At 51.4% G+C, this 14,875-nt stretch overlaps 1 protein-coding gene across 1 annotated transcript in view; it reads right to left on the reverse strand.

The window, feature by feature from the left end:
- Window positions 1-13,871, reverse strand: part of Col18a1 (collagen type XVIII alpha 1 chain) — a 117,348-nt gene extending 103,477 nt beyond the window's left edge. The window contains exons 1-2 of the mRNA XM_029482478.1: window positions 13,778-13,871; window positions 13,629-13,699 (exon numbers count right to left, since the gene is read on the reverse strand). Coding sequence (XP_029338338.1) covers window positions 13,629-13,699; window positions 13,778-13,788 — 82 coding nt within the window. The 5' untranslated portion in view covers window positions 13,789-13,871. The remainder of the gene's footprint in view (window positions 1-13,628; window positions 13,700-13,777) is intronic.
- Window positions 13,872-14,875: the final 1,004 nt, after the last annotated feature.

Raw genomic sequence — 14,875 nt, forward strand, 5'->3', positions numbered from 1 at the left:
AAAAAAACACAGGGGAGGTGCCATACACAGTGGCTGCGGAAGGGAGGGGTTACACTGAAAGGATGCAGAGGGGAGGGGCTATGCAGAGGGGAGGGGCTACACTGAGAGGCTGCAGAGGGGAGGGGCTATACTGAGAGGTTACACTGAGAGGCTATGCCGAAGGGCAACGGGAGGCAGGCAGAGGGACTGAGGGAAGGATCCACTGCTAATAATGAACCAGTCTTAGAGATACACTGGCTCCCCTGGGAGGCGATATGACCCTGAGCCCTAGATGGCCATGAGCCAAGGAAAACAGAGTCATGGATGGAAGGAGGCACAAGGCAGAGGAGGACATGGATGGGAGAGAGGAATGAGTAGGAGTCACAGGTAAGCCCTCAGCAGGAGGTACCTCTGTGTTTACCAGTGTGGGGACTAAATAACCGGGTAGCCGCTGGTCCAGGGCCCTCTGGGGAGTTCATGTATGTACAAATGTGCCTTCTGCAGTTTGACGCCTGGGCAAAGCAGGCAGTTCTGCAGGGGACCAGGAAGATGGCAGGACAACAGCAGACCCACTTAAATCTGCTCTGACATAGAGTGTACGCATGGGTGTGACCTGATGTTAAGTACTTTGATCAAAAGTACATCTTCGGACTGCTGTGGACATCTGGGCCATATCTGGAATCCTGGCAAAAGTACAACTTTTAAAATATTAACTATTGCTGGGGGTGCACATCTTTAATCCCAACATTCTGGAGGCAGAGGCAGGCAGATCTCTGAGTTTGAGGCCAGACTTGCTCTACAGAGTGAGTTCCAGAACAGCCAGGGCTACACAGAGAAACCCTGTCTTGAAAAACCAAGACAAATAAATAAATAAATAAATAAATAAATAAATAAAACTATCTAATATCAACTGTGCATACAAATGTCCCAGGAACCGAATTCTCTAGCTTGGACTCTAGGTAGCACAAGGTGGCTCCACCTTCCAGAGGGGCCCTGTTAAAGACTTAGAGATCCCTGTGATTGTAGAGAAGGGGAATTATTCAAACAAGCATTTGCCATCCTAAAGTTCACATTCATTTGCAGAAGACAAAACCCTGAGGGGAATGCATGGTCACTAATTCTTGTGGTCATAGCCAATGCCAGGAAAGACTGAGACAAGAGGTCTCCAAATGGACAGACACACAAGTCCCATAACTGCACACGCACACACACACATACACACACACACACACACACACACACACACACACACACACGCCACATAACTGCAGATAGTCCTGGGTCATTTATTTCCTTTTTCATAAAAAAGATGACATGCAGAAATGTCCCTGGCAAGTCCCGGGCTAGTGGGCAGTCTCCCATCCCTGGTGCATGTGTTTCTTCCACGGGTTTATTATGTAGCTGCGGGTTTTGTTTGATAATGATACAAGTATTCACATGGAAGTCCACGTCATTTGAGGTTCTTGGCCTGTGTGGGCAAGTGCAGGCAATGACACAACTGGATGTCACTGGTTCTGAAACAGGACTCACCAACCACATGGAGGTCACCAAGACTTACAGGAAAAAGGCTTGGGGAGGGGGAGGTGCTACTAAGAAAAAGTGAGCAGGTCTGGGAGAGAGCTCTGGGATAGGTAGGTACCTCAGGGAAGTGGCCTGGTTCTGCCTAACAGAAAAATCAGGCCAAACCACAGCCTCGCAGGCTGAGATCAGATTAATATTCATCCCGTGTGATCACTAGTAACAGGTTCAGCTCGAGGCATCGGGTATGTTTAAAGGTCCCCTTAGGTGTGGGAGGAAGCAGAAGTGGGCACAGGCCGTGTTACACAAAGACTGAGAGCCCTTAAAGACAGCTGAAGCACAAACTGCCCAGCCACAGGGCAGCAAGCAGGCAGACAGGAGGCCTATGGAATCGTTGCTGGAGGTCGGCTCCAAAGAGGAAAATCAAGGATGCCTGATGAACCAGGTATGGGGGTCACACATTTTTAATTCCAGCACTTGGGAGGCAAAGGCAGGCAGATCTCTGAGTTCAAGGCCAGCCTGGTCTAGAGATCAAGTTCCAAGACAGCCAGAGGAACTCTATCTCAAAAAAAAAAAAAGCAAAACAAGCAAGAAGCCCAAATGAGTGCAGACATGGGATGGGAAGTCCAGACTGCAACAGCTCACCAAAAGGCGAGAATGGACCAGATGATGCCAGTTGATGACAGGTTGGTCTGACCTGAATGAATGAGGACACAGCCCAAGTGGGACAAAGATAAGCTGTGTCCAAGGTAGGAGGATAGCCAACTCCCTCCTTCAAGCTAAGTAACGCTGATTTGGAGAGCAATGGTCCACAGAACCACTCCAAGGCAGCAGTAACCTGCACAAAGCAATTCCCATTCCCCCAAAGTACACATTACCTAAACAGTGACCAGCCAGGGGGACAGGAAAGGAAACTTTTAAAACCCTTCATTAAAACCAGAGGGCAAAGGTCAGATAGCACTGCTGAGAACTTAAGAGATAAAGCACAAGAAAGAACAGTATCTCAGAAAGAAGGCTGGCTAGGACAATGAAATGCAAAAGAAGGAAATGGAGCGAGCCTTCCTTCCCAAGGGGCTGGGGACAAATAGACCACAATGTGGGGAGGGACTGGCTGTAGCTATAGTTCAACTATTAACTGTTGCTAAATAATTGAAATGCAGGAACTAATTTAGCTTGAATTTAACACCTGCTGAGATACAGGCTGACAGAGGGACAGAGGATACTGGAAGGTTTGTAAAGATGAGAGGAAGCTGCTAGGGGCACTCACTGGAGAAGAGGGATGGGGGTATGGGGTAGGAGTGGGGGCTTGAGAAGAAGGGATGCTAATGATAGAGGGGTAGGGAAAGGAGTGAATGAGGGATGCTGGGAACGATAGAGAGGAGGAATCCTGAGAAGCTGGTAGAGAAAGGATGAGGTACATTTGAAGGCAAAGAAGGAAGGGATGAGCATGCTGGAGGCGAGTGGGTAAGATGCTGGAGCTCAGAATCACTGTCTTGACTGAGCACACTGCTCTGCATCCTCACCCCCCCCCCCCCGACTCCTGAATCTGAAGAGAGAAATGAAATGCCACTAGGCCCTACTCTCCTTGGGCCATAGCCTCAAGCCTTTTGCCGTTTCCCTGGACACAGTGGCATCCCTATTCCATAGGGACTTGGTCAGTCTCCGGCTGGCTAGTGGGCTTCAGGAGAGTGGCCAGGGCTGGCTGATTTGCCAGTCAAGGCTGACGTGGCCAACTCATCACTGCAGACCCCAAGAGATAACAGGGGAGGAGGAGGGGCTTATCAGCTTTCATGACAGATGAAGCCCAGAGGAGCAAGCACTGTACCCTGAGAAGCCCTCGGTGGACCCTGCACAGCTCCCCTCCTCAGGATACAAGCAAGCCCCTCTGCTTCTTCCCTGAACATAGACAGGCCCGGAACCTGGGCTGAGCACCTGGCCAAAGGTTCCCTCAGAGGCTTTCCCTACCTGTGTGCTCTCAGGAAAGGTCCCAATCCCCAGGTACAAGCAAAGAAAGAGCCCGACGTGGCTGGTTTGGTCCATTACGGATTTAAAAATTTAAAAATTCTAGAAGGCCACTTGCTGAGTGGTGGGTGTGGTTTGGTCATTTTCTTAAGGAATAAGGTCCAGTTCCCAGATCCACATCTGCCACCATGTCTCTGCAATGGACAGACTAAGGGCTTGTCTGCTCCATTCTGGATAAACAAGGACATAGGAATCACTAGAGACAGCGGAGGCCTGGGCAGTGTGCAGAACAACCAGAGACTGGCAGCCTCTGATCCACAGACAAGCCCAATGGGGTACTGATAGCCCGCTGGGCACAGAGCCACCTGCTATACTTTAGGAAAATATGTCCAGCCCCACTGACCTATCTCTTGGGGCTGGCATGAGTGGTTCTCCTGGGATTGAAGATGCTGGGCTGATAGGCAGAGAGGGAAGGAGCTAGCTTTTATACTATGTATCTATGTATACTATGTAGCATTGTCCTGGGCAGTGATCGATCTGATCTGGGATAGACTGAGATCTGATCTGGGATAGACTGACCGCACTCTGCAAAGCCCCTAGGCTGTGAGTCCTGTCTAACAGAACTCCTACTGTGTATCATTCCTCCCAGCAGCTCTCACCAGCCTGGCAGCCACATCCTGAATGGTAGTTGCTGCTTGCTAACAGTTCATTGCCCGCCACTCTCCTGCTTTGGACAATTGCCCTACGCCGGACCCTGGTGTTGAGAGGTCCCAGGAGCAGCTGTACAGGCTGTGTTGGGGGAGGGGGACCTGCCAGTGGAGAAGTCCATTGAAAGTCAGGGAGTGTTCTCGGGGTGGGGGCTCATCTTTAGCTTGTTGGTGGAGAACCTTTGAGTGCTCCCAGCTGTGCTGAAAGGATGAGACAGCATTCTGGCTGGTGGGCCTTAGAGACACTATGGCATCCTACTTGGGAAAAGATCGGACCTGAAATCAGTTCAGAGGTTCTCACACCATAGCAGGCACCTTATTCCTCTGAAGTGCTACTTCCTCCCCTTCAGGGAGCCAAGGAGCAGCCGTATCTGTTTCCAAAGGTTATAGGAACAGATAACCCAGTCAGCTATGCAAAACACAACTTTCTTCTCTTAGAGTTCTGCGGGTCACAAGAAAGTCAAGGCATGGCAGAGTTGGTCCTTCCAGGCTCTAGAGCAGACCACCCCAACTTTCCCAGAAGGTGTCTAGAGGTACGTGTGTCACCTAACGGCTGCCTCTGTATTCAAGGCCAACAGCATAGTATCCTCCAAATTCTACTCTATCCTCAACTATCTACCTTCAGATGCGCACGCTCAAAATCATACCTCCATCCTCAGATCTGACAGACTCCCCTGCCCATGGCCCCTGGTAAGCACCCTGAGGTCATGACAGCCACCCAGAGGTCTGACCATCTCCCTGCCTCGAAATCCTCAATCTGACCCCAAGTGTAATAATGTGCTTTTGAACCTTCACCGTCTGCAGATGAAGATTCGGGCATCTCTCTGAGACACTCACTATTCAGTGTAATAAACATGCCAGACGAGGGCATGTGTCTCCCATCCTTAGAATCTGCTGTCTGTACTCACTTGTAGACGAGCTGTGTTTCCCAATCTGGCACAGAACCACAGCCAGCTCGCTGACCTTGGTCCCTAGGGCTAGCCACTAAGAGGAGCTGTCCACAAGGGGCCTGGCCTAGGCAGGCACCAGGGTTCAAGCCTGGCCTGTCTATAGAATCAGCACTTCCTCTCTCACAAACAACAATGATGGGAAAGAGGGGAGGAGGATGGGTGGTCTCCCTGGTTACAAACCTCCCACGGCACTCGGCCGGGCTGCTTTCCTTGGGGGTAAAGAGTCAGGGCATCAAGAAAAATAGTCAGATCCTGGTTGCCCTGTGGGAGGGGGCTCTCCAGGAGATTATCTAAGGACCCGAATGAGCCAGAGACCTTACTAATTGATGACTGCCAAGAACAGGTGCCCTATGAGAGACAAAAATATGTGTCTACTGCATAGTGGTTAAAGTAGATGTAACAAAAAGGGGGGAGGGGTGTTATGAGCCAGAATGAGAAACAGAGATAAGACACCTGGGCTCATTGGACATCAAGCTCAACATATGCCTCCTCCTCTTCTTCCTCCTCCTCCTCCTCTTTCTCCTCCTCCTCCTCCCTCCCCTCCCTCCCTCCTCTTCCTCCTCCTCCTCTTTCTACTCTTCTTTCTCCTCCTTCTCCTCCTTCTCCTCCTCCTTACCTCCCCATCCCCTCCTCCAAGGGCTAGTGGCTCAGAGAACAGTAATAGCTCTTGAAGACATATAGGAGGTAGGGTTATGAGCTCTCAGCTCTAAATTCTCCCAGTGTAGAGGACCTCACTGTTCACAGGACCCTGTCCTGGGCCCCCCTGTCACCTCTAGAACCCTTTGCTCACTGGGAATGTCCCAGTAACCTGCACTTTCAGCCATCAACATGGAGGTTTTTATAAAGCAAGAAGGTGACCAGGAGGGACCCAGGACCGTGTCACTGTGAGAAAGGAACGGTGTGAACAACAGGGGCTTTACCCAGCCCCATAGGCAGGGCTAGTGAGGAACCCGGGCTTGCACCGGACAGGGATTAATTGAAAGTGGCTCTCAGTTTTCTAGGTGAAAGGCTGAGGTGACAATGAAAAGGGAATTGAGTGTTTTCTTGCTCACTCCCCAGACAGGGCCTAAGTCCAGGCAGGGCTCAAGCCCTGACTAGAAAACCTCCGCCAGGAAGAGATACCAGCCCTTAGGAATCTTCTGATGACCCTGTGAGTTCTTAAATTCTGTCAGCCCTATAAGATAGATACCTGTTAACTAGAAGCGGCCAGGTGGCCCTGAAATCTCTCTGAGAGCACATGATAAATTAATGTCACCAGGCTGCCCTCAAGTAGTCTAGGAAGAACTCTAAGAGGCGGAAGTGGCTGTGTGCCCTAACAATATGTCACACTAGCAGGTCCAACTCAGGGCTGGTTAAGAGTTCCAGAAACACACCTCCGACTCCAGTTAATGACAATCTTTCCAGGGTACTGCCTGGCAGCTGGGACCACACCTCCATAGGGCATTATGTATGGGTCCTCTGAACCCAGCCCAGGACTGAAGGGACTCAGGGAGAAACTGAACCACAACTATGTTTTCTTTAGGCTAGGCAAGATTTTAGATTGCCTCCTGGCAAGCAAACCATCATCGGCCCCATTCAAAGGGTCAGGAAGCCACCTAACATCACACACACAGCCCTGGGAATGGAGCCAGCTTCGAACCTAAATTGTGGGCTCTCAGCCACCACATCAGCCTCCCCACTATGAGGGCAAAGCTGACAGCAAGGCTGCCTGCCAGATATAATCCCCGGGATCTGGTGACTCCACAGCTGCTTGCTACAAGAACCGGACTCTGACAGAAAGCAATCAATACACGCCACATATCTCTCTTACACAAGTGCCCAGCCCCACAGAGTCCTCCCAGTACGGACATCTGGCCTCACCCAATGCTTCTCAGAGAAGGCACCTAGTCTCACATAGTCCTTTGCCTGCAGATAATGAGCTAACTGACTCAAGAGGACCTCCCTGAACTAAGCCCATCCTTAAAACTGTGTTTGCCGCAAGGGGATGGATTTGAAGTCATACAAATGAAGAAAAAATGTTATGCATTACAGACTGAGCAGGCCAACACACCAATGTGGCATGCAAAGCTACCCCCACGAAAAGACAGAGCTACAGGGAAAGAAATACCCTGAGAAAGGAAGACAAAGGTATGATGGGTAATATAGTGACCCTCTGCAGGGCAACTCTGAAATGTTTGATCAGGTTAGTAAGATTTTTTTGAAGTAACAGTAGCTAGCTCTAGCATAACCTGATGAGAATTAGCCCTGCCCCATATGGAGGGGCCCTACCTCTCCTGAAGGCCCAACCACAGCCCCCGCACCCAGCCCCAACTCTGACTGGAGGCACCCAAGATAAGGACCGTGAGAACACCGAGCTGGATGGAACCCAGGCCCCAGGCACTCTGCCTCCAGAGATAGGAGAAGGCTCTGCTCCCCACCGACACTCACTCCCCCCTCAGTCCCCAGACTACTGGCATCTGGAAATACTCGCTGTCTCCCTTCCTTCTTCCTCTCAGAGCAGGCACCCGAGGTGTTCAGAAACACACACAAGAAGAGAGAAAATAGGTGACCAAGTGGAACTGTGGAGGAGCGACATTCGCCCCAAGGTAACTAGTATGGCATCTCTGTACACAGCTCCAGGTGTGGACCATCCAGAGCAGAAAGGGCACCTGTGAAGTGTACCCACTAATGCTGGGTACCACTCTGCTAACTGGCCTCAGTAGCCACTGTGGAAGTCCCAGGCACCGCTCCCGTGACTTACCCACTGTGGAAGTCCCACCAGACTTACCCACAATGAGGGACCTTGGGGGAAGGCAGGACTCCTTCAGCTCACCCCTTGCTCCTATGGCTCCAACCTGCATGGGGTCAACTGAGGTTGGAGCTTTGTCTACCAAAGGCCCTGGGAGACTGTGTCCTCCCTTCCGCTCCGTCCCCAAGGTCAGCCATGCTCTCATTGGAGGGCAAACACCATCCACCCACCCTCACCCGAACCAGAGGTACACAGCACAGCCACCTAAGAGCTGGGGATGGGCGACTGCACCAGATCAACATCTACCTGAGCAACCACATCTTGCTACACCACTGCCTGAGCACTCAAACTCCACTTCAGGAACGACTTCCTAGAAGATGGTTTGCAAGTGATACATAGGATCTTTGTCCTAGAAGCATGGAGCATCTAGATTCAGGTCTGAGGTCTCTTGCAGCTAAACCCACTGCTCTTCCCAGCCCTCCACGATCCTGGGAAAGGCTGGGTGGAAGGTTAACTACTATTACACTAAGGAAGCTCTTGCTCGGAGCTCTCTCCAGTTCAGCATTTGTTCAGCATCAGTTCAAATCGCTGCTCCAGTTCAGTGAATGGCTTGTGCTGGCAGACTCTTTGAAGATGCAGAACCCTGCTACAGAAACTTGATACTGTTTCAAAGACACCTAAGCTCAGCTTTGAAACAGGAGGCCTGGTTGCTGCTAATTTTGAAGGTACTCAAAAACAGAGCAAATCAAAAACAAAAAACATCGGTGAGTGAATCTAGACAAAAATGAATAAGTGGATGGTGATTGGGTGGATGAATGGATGGACAGATGAATAGGAAGGATAAATGGATGGAATGATGGATGGACAGATTAAAGGATGGAATGATAGATGGATGGATGGATGGATGGATGGATGGATGGATGGATGGATGGATGGATGGAGATGGATAGATAGGCAGGGTAGACAAACGATGTGATGCTGTCTGCAGAATTTAAACCTTAACTAGGTGTAATGGCACATGTCTTTAATCCCAGCACTTGGGAGACAGAGGTAGGCTGATCTCTATGAGTTCAAGACCAGCCTGGGCTACAAAGCAAACTCCAGGACAGCCCAGACTATAAGACAGAAATTCTGTCTTGAAAAACAAACTACCAATGGTAGTAGTAGCTATTGTTAATTTTAATTTATTTTAATACTAATTATTATTACTATTTAAACCCATCACTGACCCCTCTCTGCAGTAAGCCCCATCTCATCTTCCTGCAGCATCTCTGAGGTTTTTGTCTGTCTAGCATCTTTTCTGTGGGACACCCTAGAGTCAACCCTCACCCATGGCCAGTGCTGGTAAATAGCTAAACCCAGCACTTCTTACATGTACCTGCAGAACATCCTGATCTTCTGGAAACTGGGGTAACTGAGGACCTGCCATGTCCCTGCCCTGCCCTGCCTCATGACAACACCTCCGCCATGCATACAAATTGTCCATAAGGGATCAACCTACTAGTGACCCCATTTGCCATCATAGAATTCCAGAAAGATGTACAGGCTTGTGGGCAGCCTCTCCAGGTTATGGCTCTGTCTGCAGCAGCCAGATGGCTGTGCTTAGGCTTGCCCATATGAAGGAGCCAGGAAGAAGATATGCTCCCACAGGCAAGGACCAGACATGCGCCTGCAGCCCAAAGCTGATCTGACTCAGCACATTGTGATCAGAAATTCCGACAGCCAACCGACATGAGCAAAAAGACCCACTAACCTGAGCTGCATCTCTCAGCCAGCAACCTGGCTCCCACATCCCCAGCCAGCATGGCTAGAGCTGCAGACCAAACTACTGGGGGTCCCTGCCTGAAGAGGCTGCCTACTCCAGGAGGGACACAGTGTGAGTTGAGCAGATACATTGTATGTCATAAAAACACCCCTGAATCAGAGAAAAAGACACAGCAGTATAAACAGCTTTACCAAGAGTTCTCAGCTGCCCACAACAGCCACCCCATTATGGCTGGGAAATCCATGCTTCAAAGCCAGGTGATAGCTGCCATAACATCTGGGCACACAGGACTGTGCACAAAACTTGCCCTGCCCCATTCTCTGCTGCCTCAGGAAAACATAGGCCTGCGTGATCTCACTACAGAGTTGGGAACTTGCTCTAGAGAAGCAGATGACCTGGCCAGAGGAACAGAGCTGTTCCACTCCTGGGATGTGTTAGATGCTCCCAGACTGTTCTATGATTTCACCATGCCACTTGCAATTCAAAATGGACCAAATGTTCAAACCTCATAAACATACCAAATATATTTGAACTGTTTCTTTTCTAACAGAGAGCATCTGATGAAGTTCTGAGCCCTGCGTCTACATCTGTGGTCCAAGAGATGTTCATGGAGTAGTTAGTGGTCCAGGACTCCTTGGTCCTCCCAGTGAACCCAACTTTTCTAACACCACAGATGGAGACAGAACTCAGAAGTCGCCGGGCAGTGGTGGCACATGCCTTTAATCCCAGCACTTGGGAGGCAGAGGCAGGTGAATTTCTGAGTTTGAGGACAGCCTGGTCTACAGAGTGAGTTCCAGGACAGCCAGGGCTACACAGAGAAACCCTGTCTCAAGAAAACCAAAAAAAAAAATCAACAACAACAAAAAAGAACTCAGAAGTTCTGGCATGCCCCATGTACTTCCATATTTGTATGTATGTATGTATGTATGTATGTATGTATGTATGTATGTATGTTGGGTTTTCCTTTGTGGTTGATGCTGCATTGCATGGGGCTTGTGTGTGTGCTTGCATGCACACACATGTGCATGCATGCATGGTATGCATTTGTGACTGTGGGAATGTTCGCCTGTTTGTGTGCACATTTATGTATGAACACACATGGGCATTTGGGGGGCACCAATGTGAATGAGTTTGTGTGCATGAGTGCATGTGTGGTTTGCATTGTGTGAACATGTATGCATATCTGTATGTCCATTTATGTATGAACATCGCATTCATGGTCACTCGTGTCCTGAGCACATATATGCACAAATATGCATGTCTGTATAGTACATTTTCAAAGTGGAACAGCAGTGAGCGGAGGCAGCACTCTGGCCTGATTAGCCCAGCATCTACCTGCACCCTGGGGAGGTCAGCTCACTCCTTCTAGGTTTCCTCAGGAAGAGGACTTCCCCTCTCTCAGCCCCTCTCCCTTCCTTTGAAGGAAAAACAGGAGTACCCTGAAAAACAAGTTTTGCTGAAATTCAAAACTATCTTCAAGGTCTTTGCATCTGAATCCTGAAGACTCCCCAGTGGGTGAGGCAAGGAACGGGAGCCCTTTCCCACTAACTTAAAATCTAATGTTACCAAGTGCCTGTGCCCCATCCCTGCAGACCTACTGAAGGAATGCAGCTCAGGGGCACTGCTGTGTGCTAAAGCATCTGTAGTCAGTAGCGATGCTAAGAGTCAGGCATAGAGCACAGAGCACAGGCAAGCTGTAGGAAAGTCAAGCACGAGAAGAGCTGGGGACAAGAGGATATGAAGTCAGCACCAGGGTGGTCATGAGCACCCCATCGATGCTTCCTTGGCGTGTCCTCTTTCCTCACAGACCCCTCTTTAAAGTCCATAACCACACGGCGAATAGGAGTGCACAAGAGAAGAAACTGCAGACAAGTGGGGGACCTTGCATATCCTAGGAGTCCTAGGTGGTGTGACAGCTCCCTCCGAGGCAGGTTAAGAGTAAAGGTACAACCCACTATTTCAGAGCATCCAAAGGAATCTCAGAATCGGCAGCACCTCAGGACCAGTCCAAAAACAGAGAGGGGCTTTGCTCAGCATAGACACATTTATTTGGAGATGTAGCTAGGCCTCCAGGCAGCTGAGGGCGGTTTCTACATGACCCAAGCAAATCACAACCTGCCAGTCAGGATTTCCCCCACCCCCCATACCTCCTCCCCCTCCATCCCCATCCCCCACCCCCAATAACTTAAGAGCTCAACAGTTATCCTGATCCAGAGGACTCAGCCCTACTGGGTTGAGGAGCCCTGGCCATGTTGGGGGAGGAGCTGGTGTAAGCAACACAAGTCCCGTCTCCCCCCCCCCCCCCCACTGAGCAGCTTTTGACTCAACCTCCAGGAGGCAAAAGAATCACATTCCTTGGACATCTCTAGAGGGACCTCCCTGTCCCTGAGGGTGCACCGCTAAAAACCCACAACAGTAGCTACAGCAAGCAGACAGAGAGACACCACCTTCCCAAGCTTATCCTTAGATCGCCAAGTTTACAGACACACAGGTTTGTTCCACCCAAAGGCTAAAATTACGATCTATCACCTTTCTACACTTGAAACCACTCTAGCTGGGGGGCTGGTGTGTGTGTGTGTGTGTGTGTGTGTGTGTGTGTGTGTGTGTGTGCTGCTCTCTCCAGCATCTTTCCTTTGTCATCAGTGGTTACAGAAGAGGCCCCAGGCTTACAAATCCCTGTCTGCAGCCCCTGCCAGGCCCTCATTTGATTAATAGCCCCAAGTGCCATGCGGTTGGTCAGTAAGAACAGCTTGGCCAAGACCCATCTCCTGCAGTTGAAAGGCATTACCCTACCCCACCCCCACCCCACCCCCTGTAGTTAACACAAATAAATGAAGAACTATCTGCTACCCAAGCAACAGGTGCTTTTCGAATCTGCTGTTTAAAAGGGCCTGTATTGATGTTTAGCCTGAAGTGACTAACGCACTTAAGCAATGTACCAAGTTACTTTTCCTTCCCAGAGTGACTCCCCTCCTCTCTTTATCTTTTATCCTTCGTGATGCTGTGCCAAGAGGCCTGGGACCACAGCAGGTGATACTGCAGAGTTCGGATTTGGTTCTTTAGGGAGGTCACCAGCAGGCGCCTTTGTGATAAAGCGCGGGGTTTCTACCCCGGCAGTCTGGCATTGCACCAACCCCCAACTCAGGAGCCTCATGGATATGTTGAGCAGGAGGAGAGCAGCCAGTTGCTGGTTAGCTGCAGAATCTCTGAGCTGGTGGCAAAGCAGTTCTCAGTGCGCCCATGCTGCTTCGGTCCTCACAGGGCAGCAGAGAAGGCGACGATTCCGTGGGCTTAGGAGCATTGTGGCCGGCCGGACAGCGCTTGGCGCTCATCAGCATCAAAGGGGACCGCGCGCAACCCGACACCACCGCAGGCGCGGGGGACAAGGGCCTGGAGCTGCAGTGGTACACAAAGACTAGCCGGCCACGGGAGTCCAGCCCCGGGCAAACGCGCGCAGTTTTGCCTCAACAGGTTGGAAACGCAAAGATGACGCCATGCACTTAACGATCTTTCTCGGTTCCTTCTCAGCAGTGACAAACCCCGCCCACGGTCCCTCCCGAGGACCTGGAGGGACCGGCGGCGGCCACTCACTCAAGCGTTGACCAGAATGAGGCCAGGAAGGGCGACATTGGTGAGGTGGGACACGGGTGTATGCCTCTGCTTGCCTAGCCAGCGGAGCGCACAAACTTCCCCGCAAAGCCGCTTAAGTCTGGCCACCCCACAAGGGACTCCAAACACGGACAGCTCGCACCCCGGAACCCCAGACGCTCAAACCCTAGAGAATGAATGGCTAACATAAGCAACACTGCACTGAAAACGCCACCATCGCGCTACCCCTGAGCGCTCCAGCCACCGCCCGCCACCTGCGCGTGGGCAGGGCCCGGACGCCACTGCCTCCCGGCAGACCGTACAGGATAAGAGGTGGCTGTTTGTTTCGGGGACAAACCACAAAACTGCACAAAAGGCATGTAAGTACAGCGAACCCTGGAGCACCAAGTTATGTTTCCATCCAAGCTTACCTGGCTCTGCCCAGGAGACGCGTGCCACCAGCAGCAAGACCAAACTGGTGAGCACATCCAGGAGGTGCCACCTGCGGAGGACAGTCACAGGTTAGTGGGGCCCAAGAGACCCGCACCCCCTCGCACCCTTTAGCCCTGAGCCTGCAAACCTGGGCGCCATCTCCCCAGGCCAGGCCGTCTACGCCCGGATGCTGCACCCAGCTCCTCGGTGAGCCGCTAGCCCACAGTGCTCCCGACCGCTGCTGCGGGCTAGGGCAGGGGTGGGCAGGGGCGGGACGGGGCGGAGACAGCTCGATGGGCGGGGCCCTGGGCTCAGGAAGCAGAGCTGGGCCAGAGAGGACCCGGTGAGCAATCTGGTAGGATCGGAACCTGGGGGCAAGCAGGGTGAACAAGGGCTGGCATCTATCGCAGCTTCTAAAACTCTGAGTGGCAGTCTCGTCCTCTCTCCAATGTCTCCACCGCGGGTGTTGTCCCCTCATACCATGCTGCCTCCCGAAGCTACCAGAGGCAATATGTGAGATCCAGATTCAAAGCCAGAGCAAGGTGCAAGGATGTCCCGCATTCATTAATTCATGCCCACTGCAGGGCATGTTCAGTCTGTGAGGTGGACAACGGGAAGGTCAGAGATTTGAAGAAAGAAGACATCTACCATCAGTGGACACTTCGGAGCGACCGAGACCACTTCTTATGTCCCCTGCACGCTTGGATCCCTGGGTGTGTCATGAGGGTCCTGCCAGCCTCAATATCTCCACTGTCTTCTAGTCCAGGGCAGGCTCTCTAAACCGTGCACTGTTGCCATGGTGCACCCCCACGGGTATCTCCTCCAAGAGCTGCCTGCAGGTGAACATGTGTTATGAAGCCAGCCATGCCCAGGGGCGACCCCTGTCCCCACGCCCACCCCCCACAATTGGAATGCCCAGAGACAAGAAGGTACCTTCAAGTAAGCACACACACACACACACACACACACACACACACCTTTTTCTCTCCCACCAATTCAGCACTCCTAATCCTCCCTACCTGGCCTAGCTTTGGGCTCCTTTCTTCAGCAACAGGGCAGCATGGCCTTCCTGGCCTGGCCTTTAACAAAATCAGAGACATTGACCCCTATCAGACAGCAAATCCAGATTCCAGAAAGCCATTCTCACTGGCCTATTGACAATTTCCCAAACTCCCCAGCCCTCATCCTTGTCTATCTCCACTGTCCTTCTTAGCCTGGCTCATTTCCCAGACCACAAAGAACTATC

This window comes from Mus caroli, chromosome 10 (assembly GCF_900094665.2).
Source record: "Mus caroli chromosome 10, CAROLI_EIJ_v1.1, whole genome shotgun sequence".
NCBI lineage: Eukaryota > Metazoa > Chordata > Mammalia > Rodentia > Muridae > Mus > Mus caroli.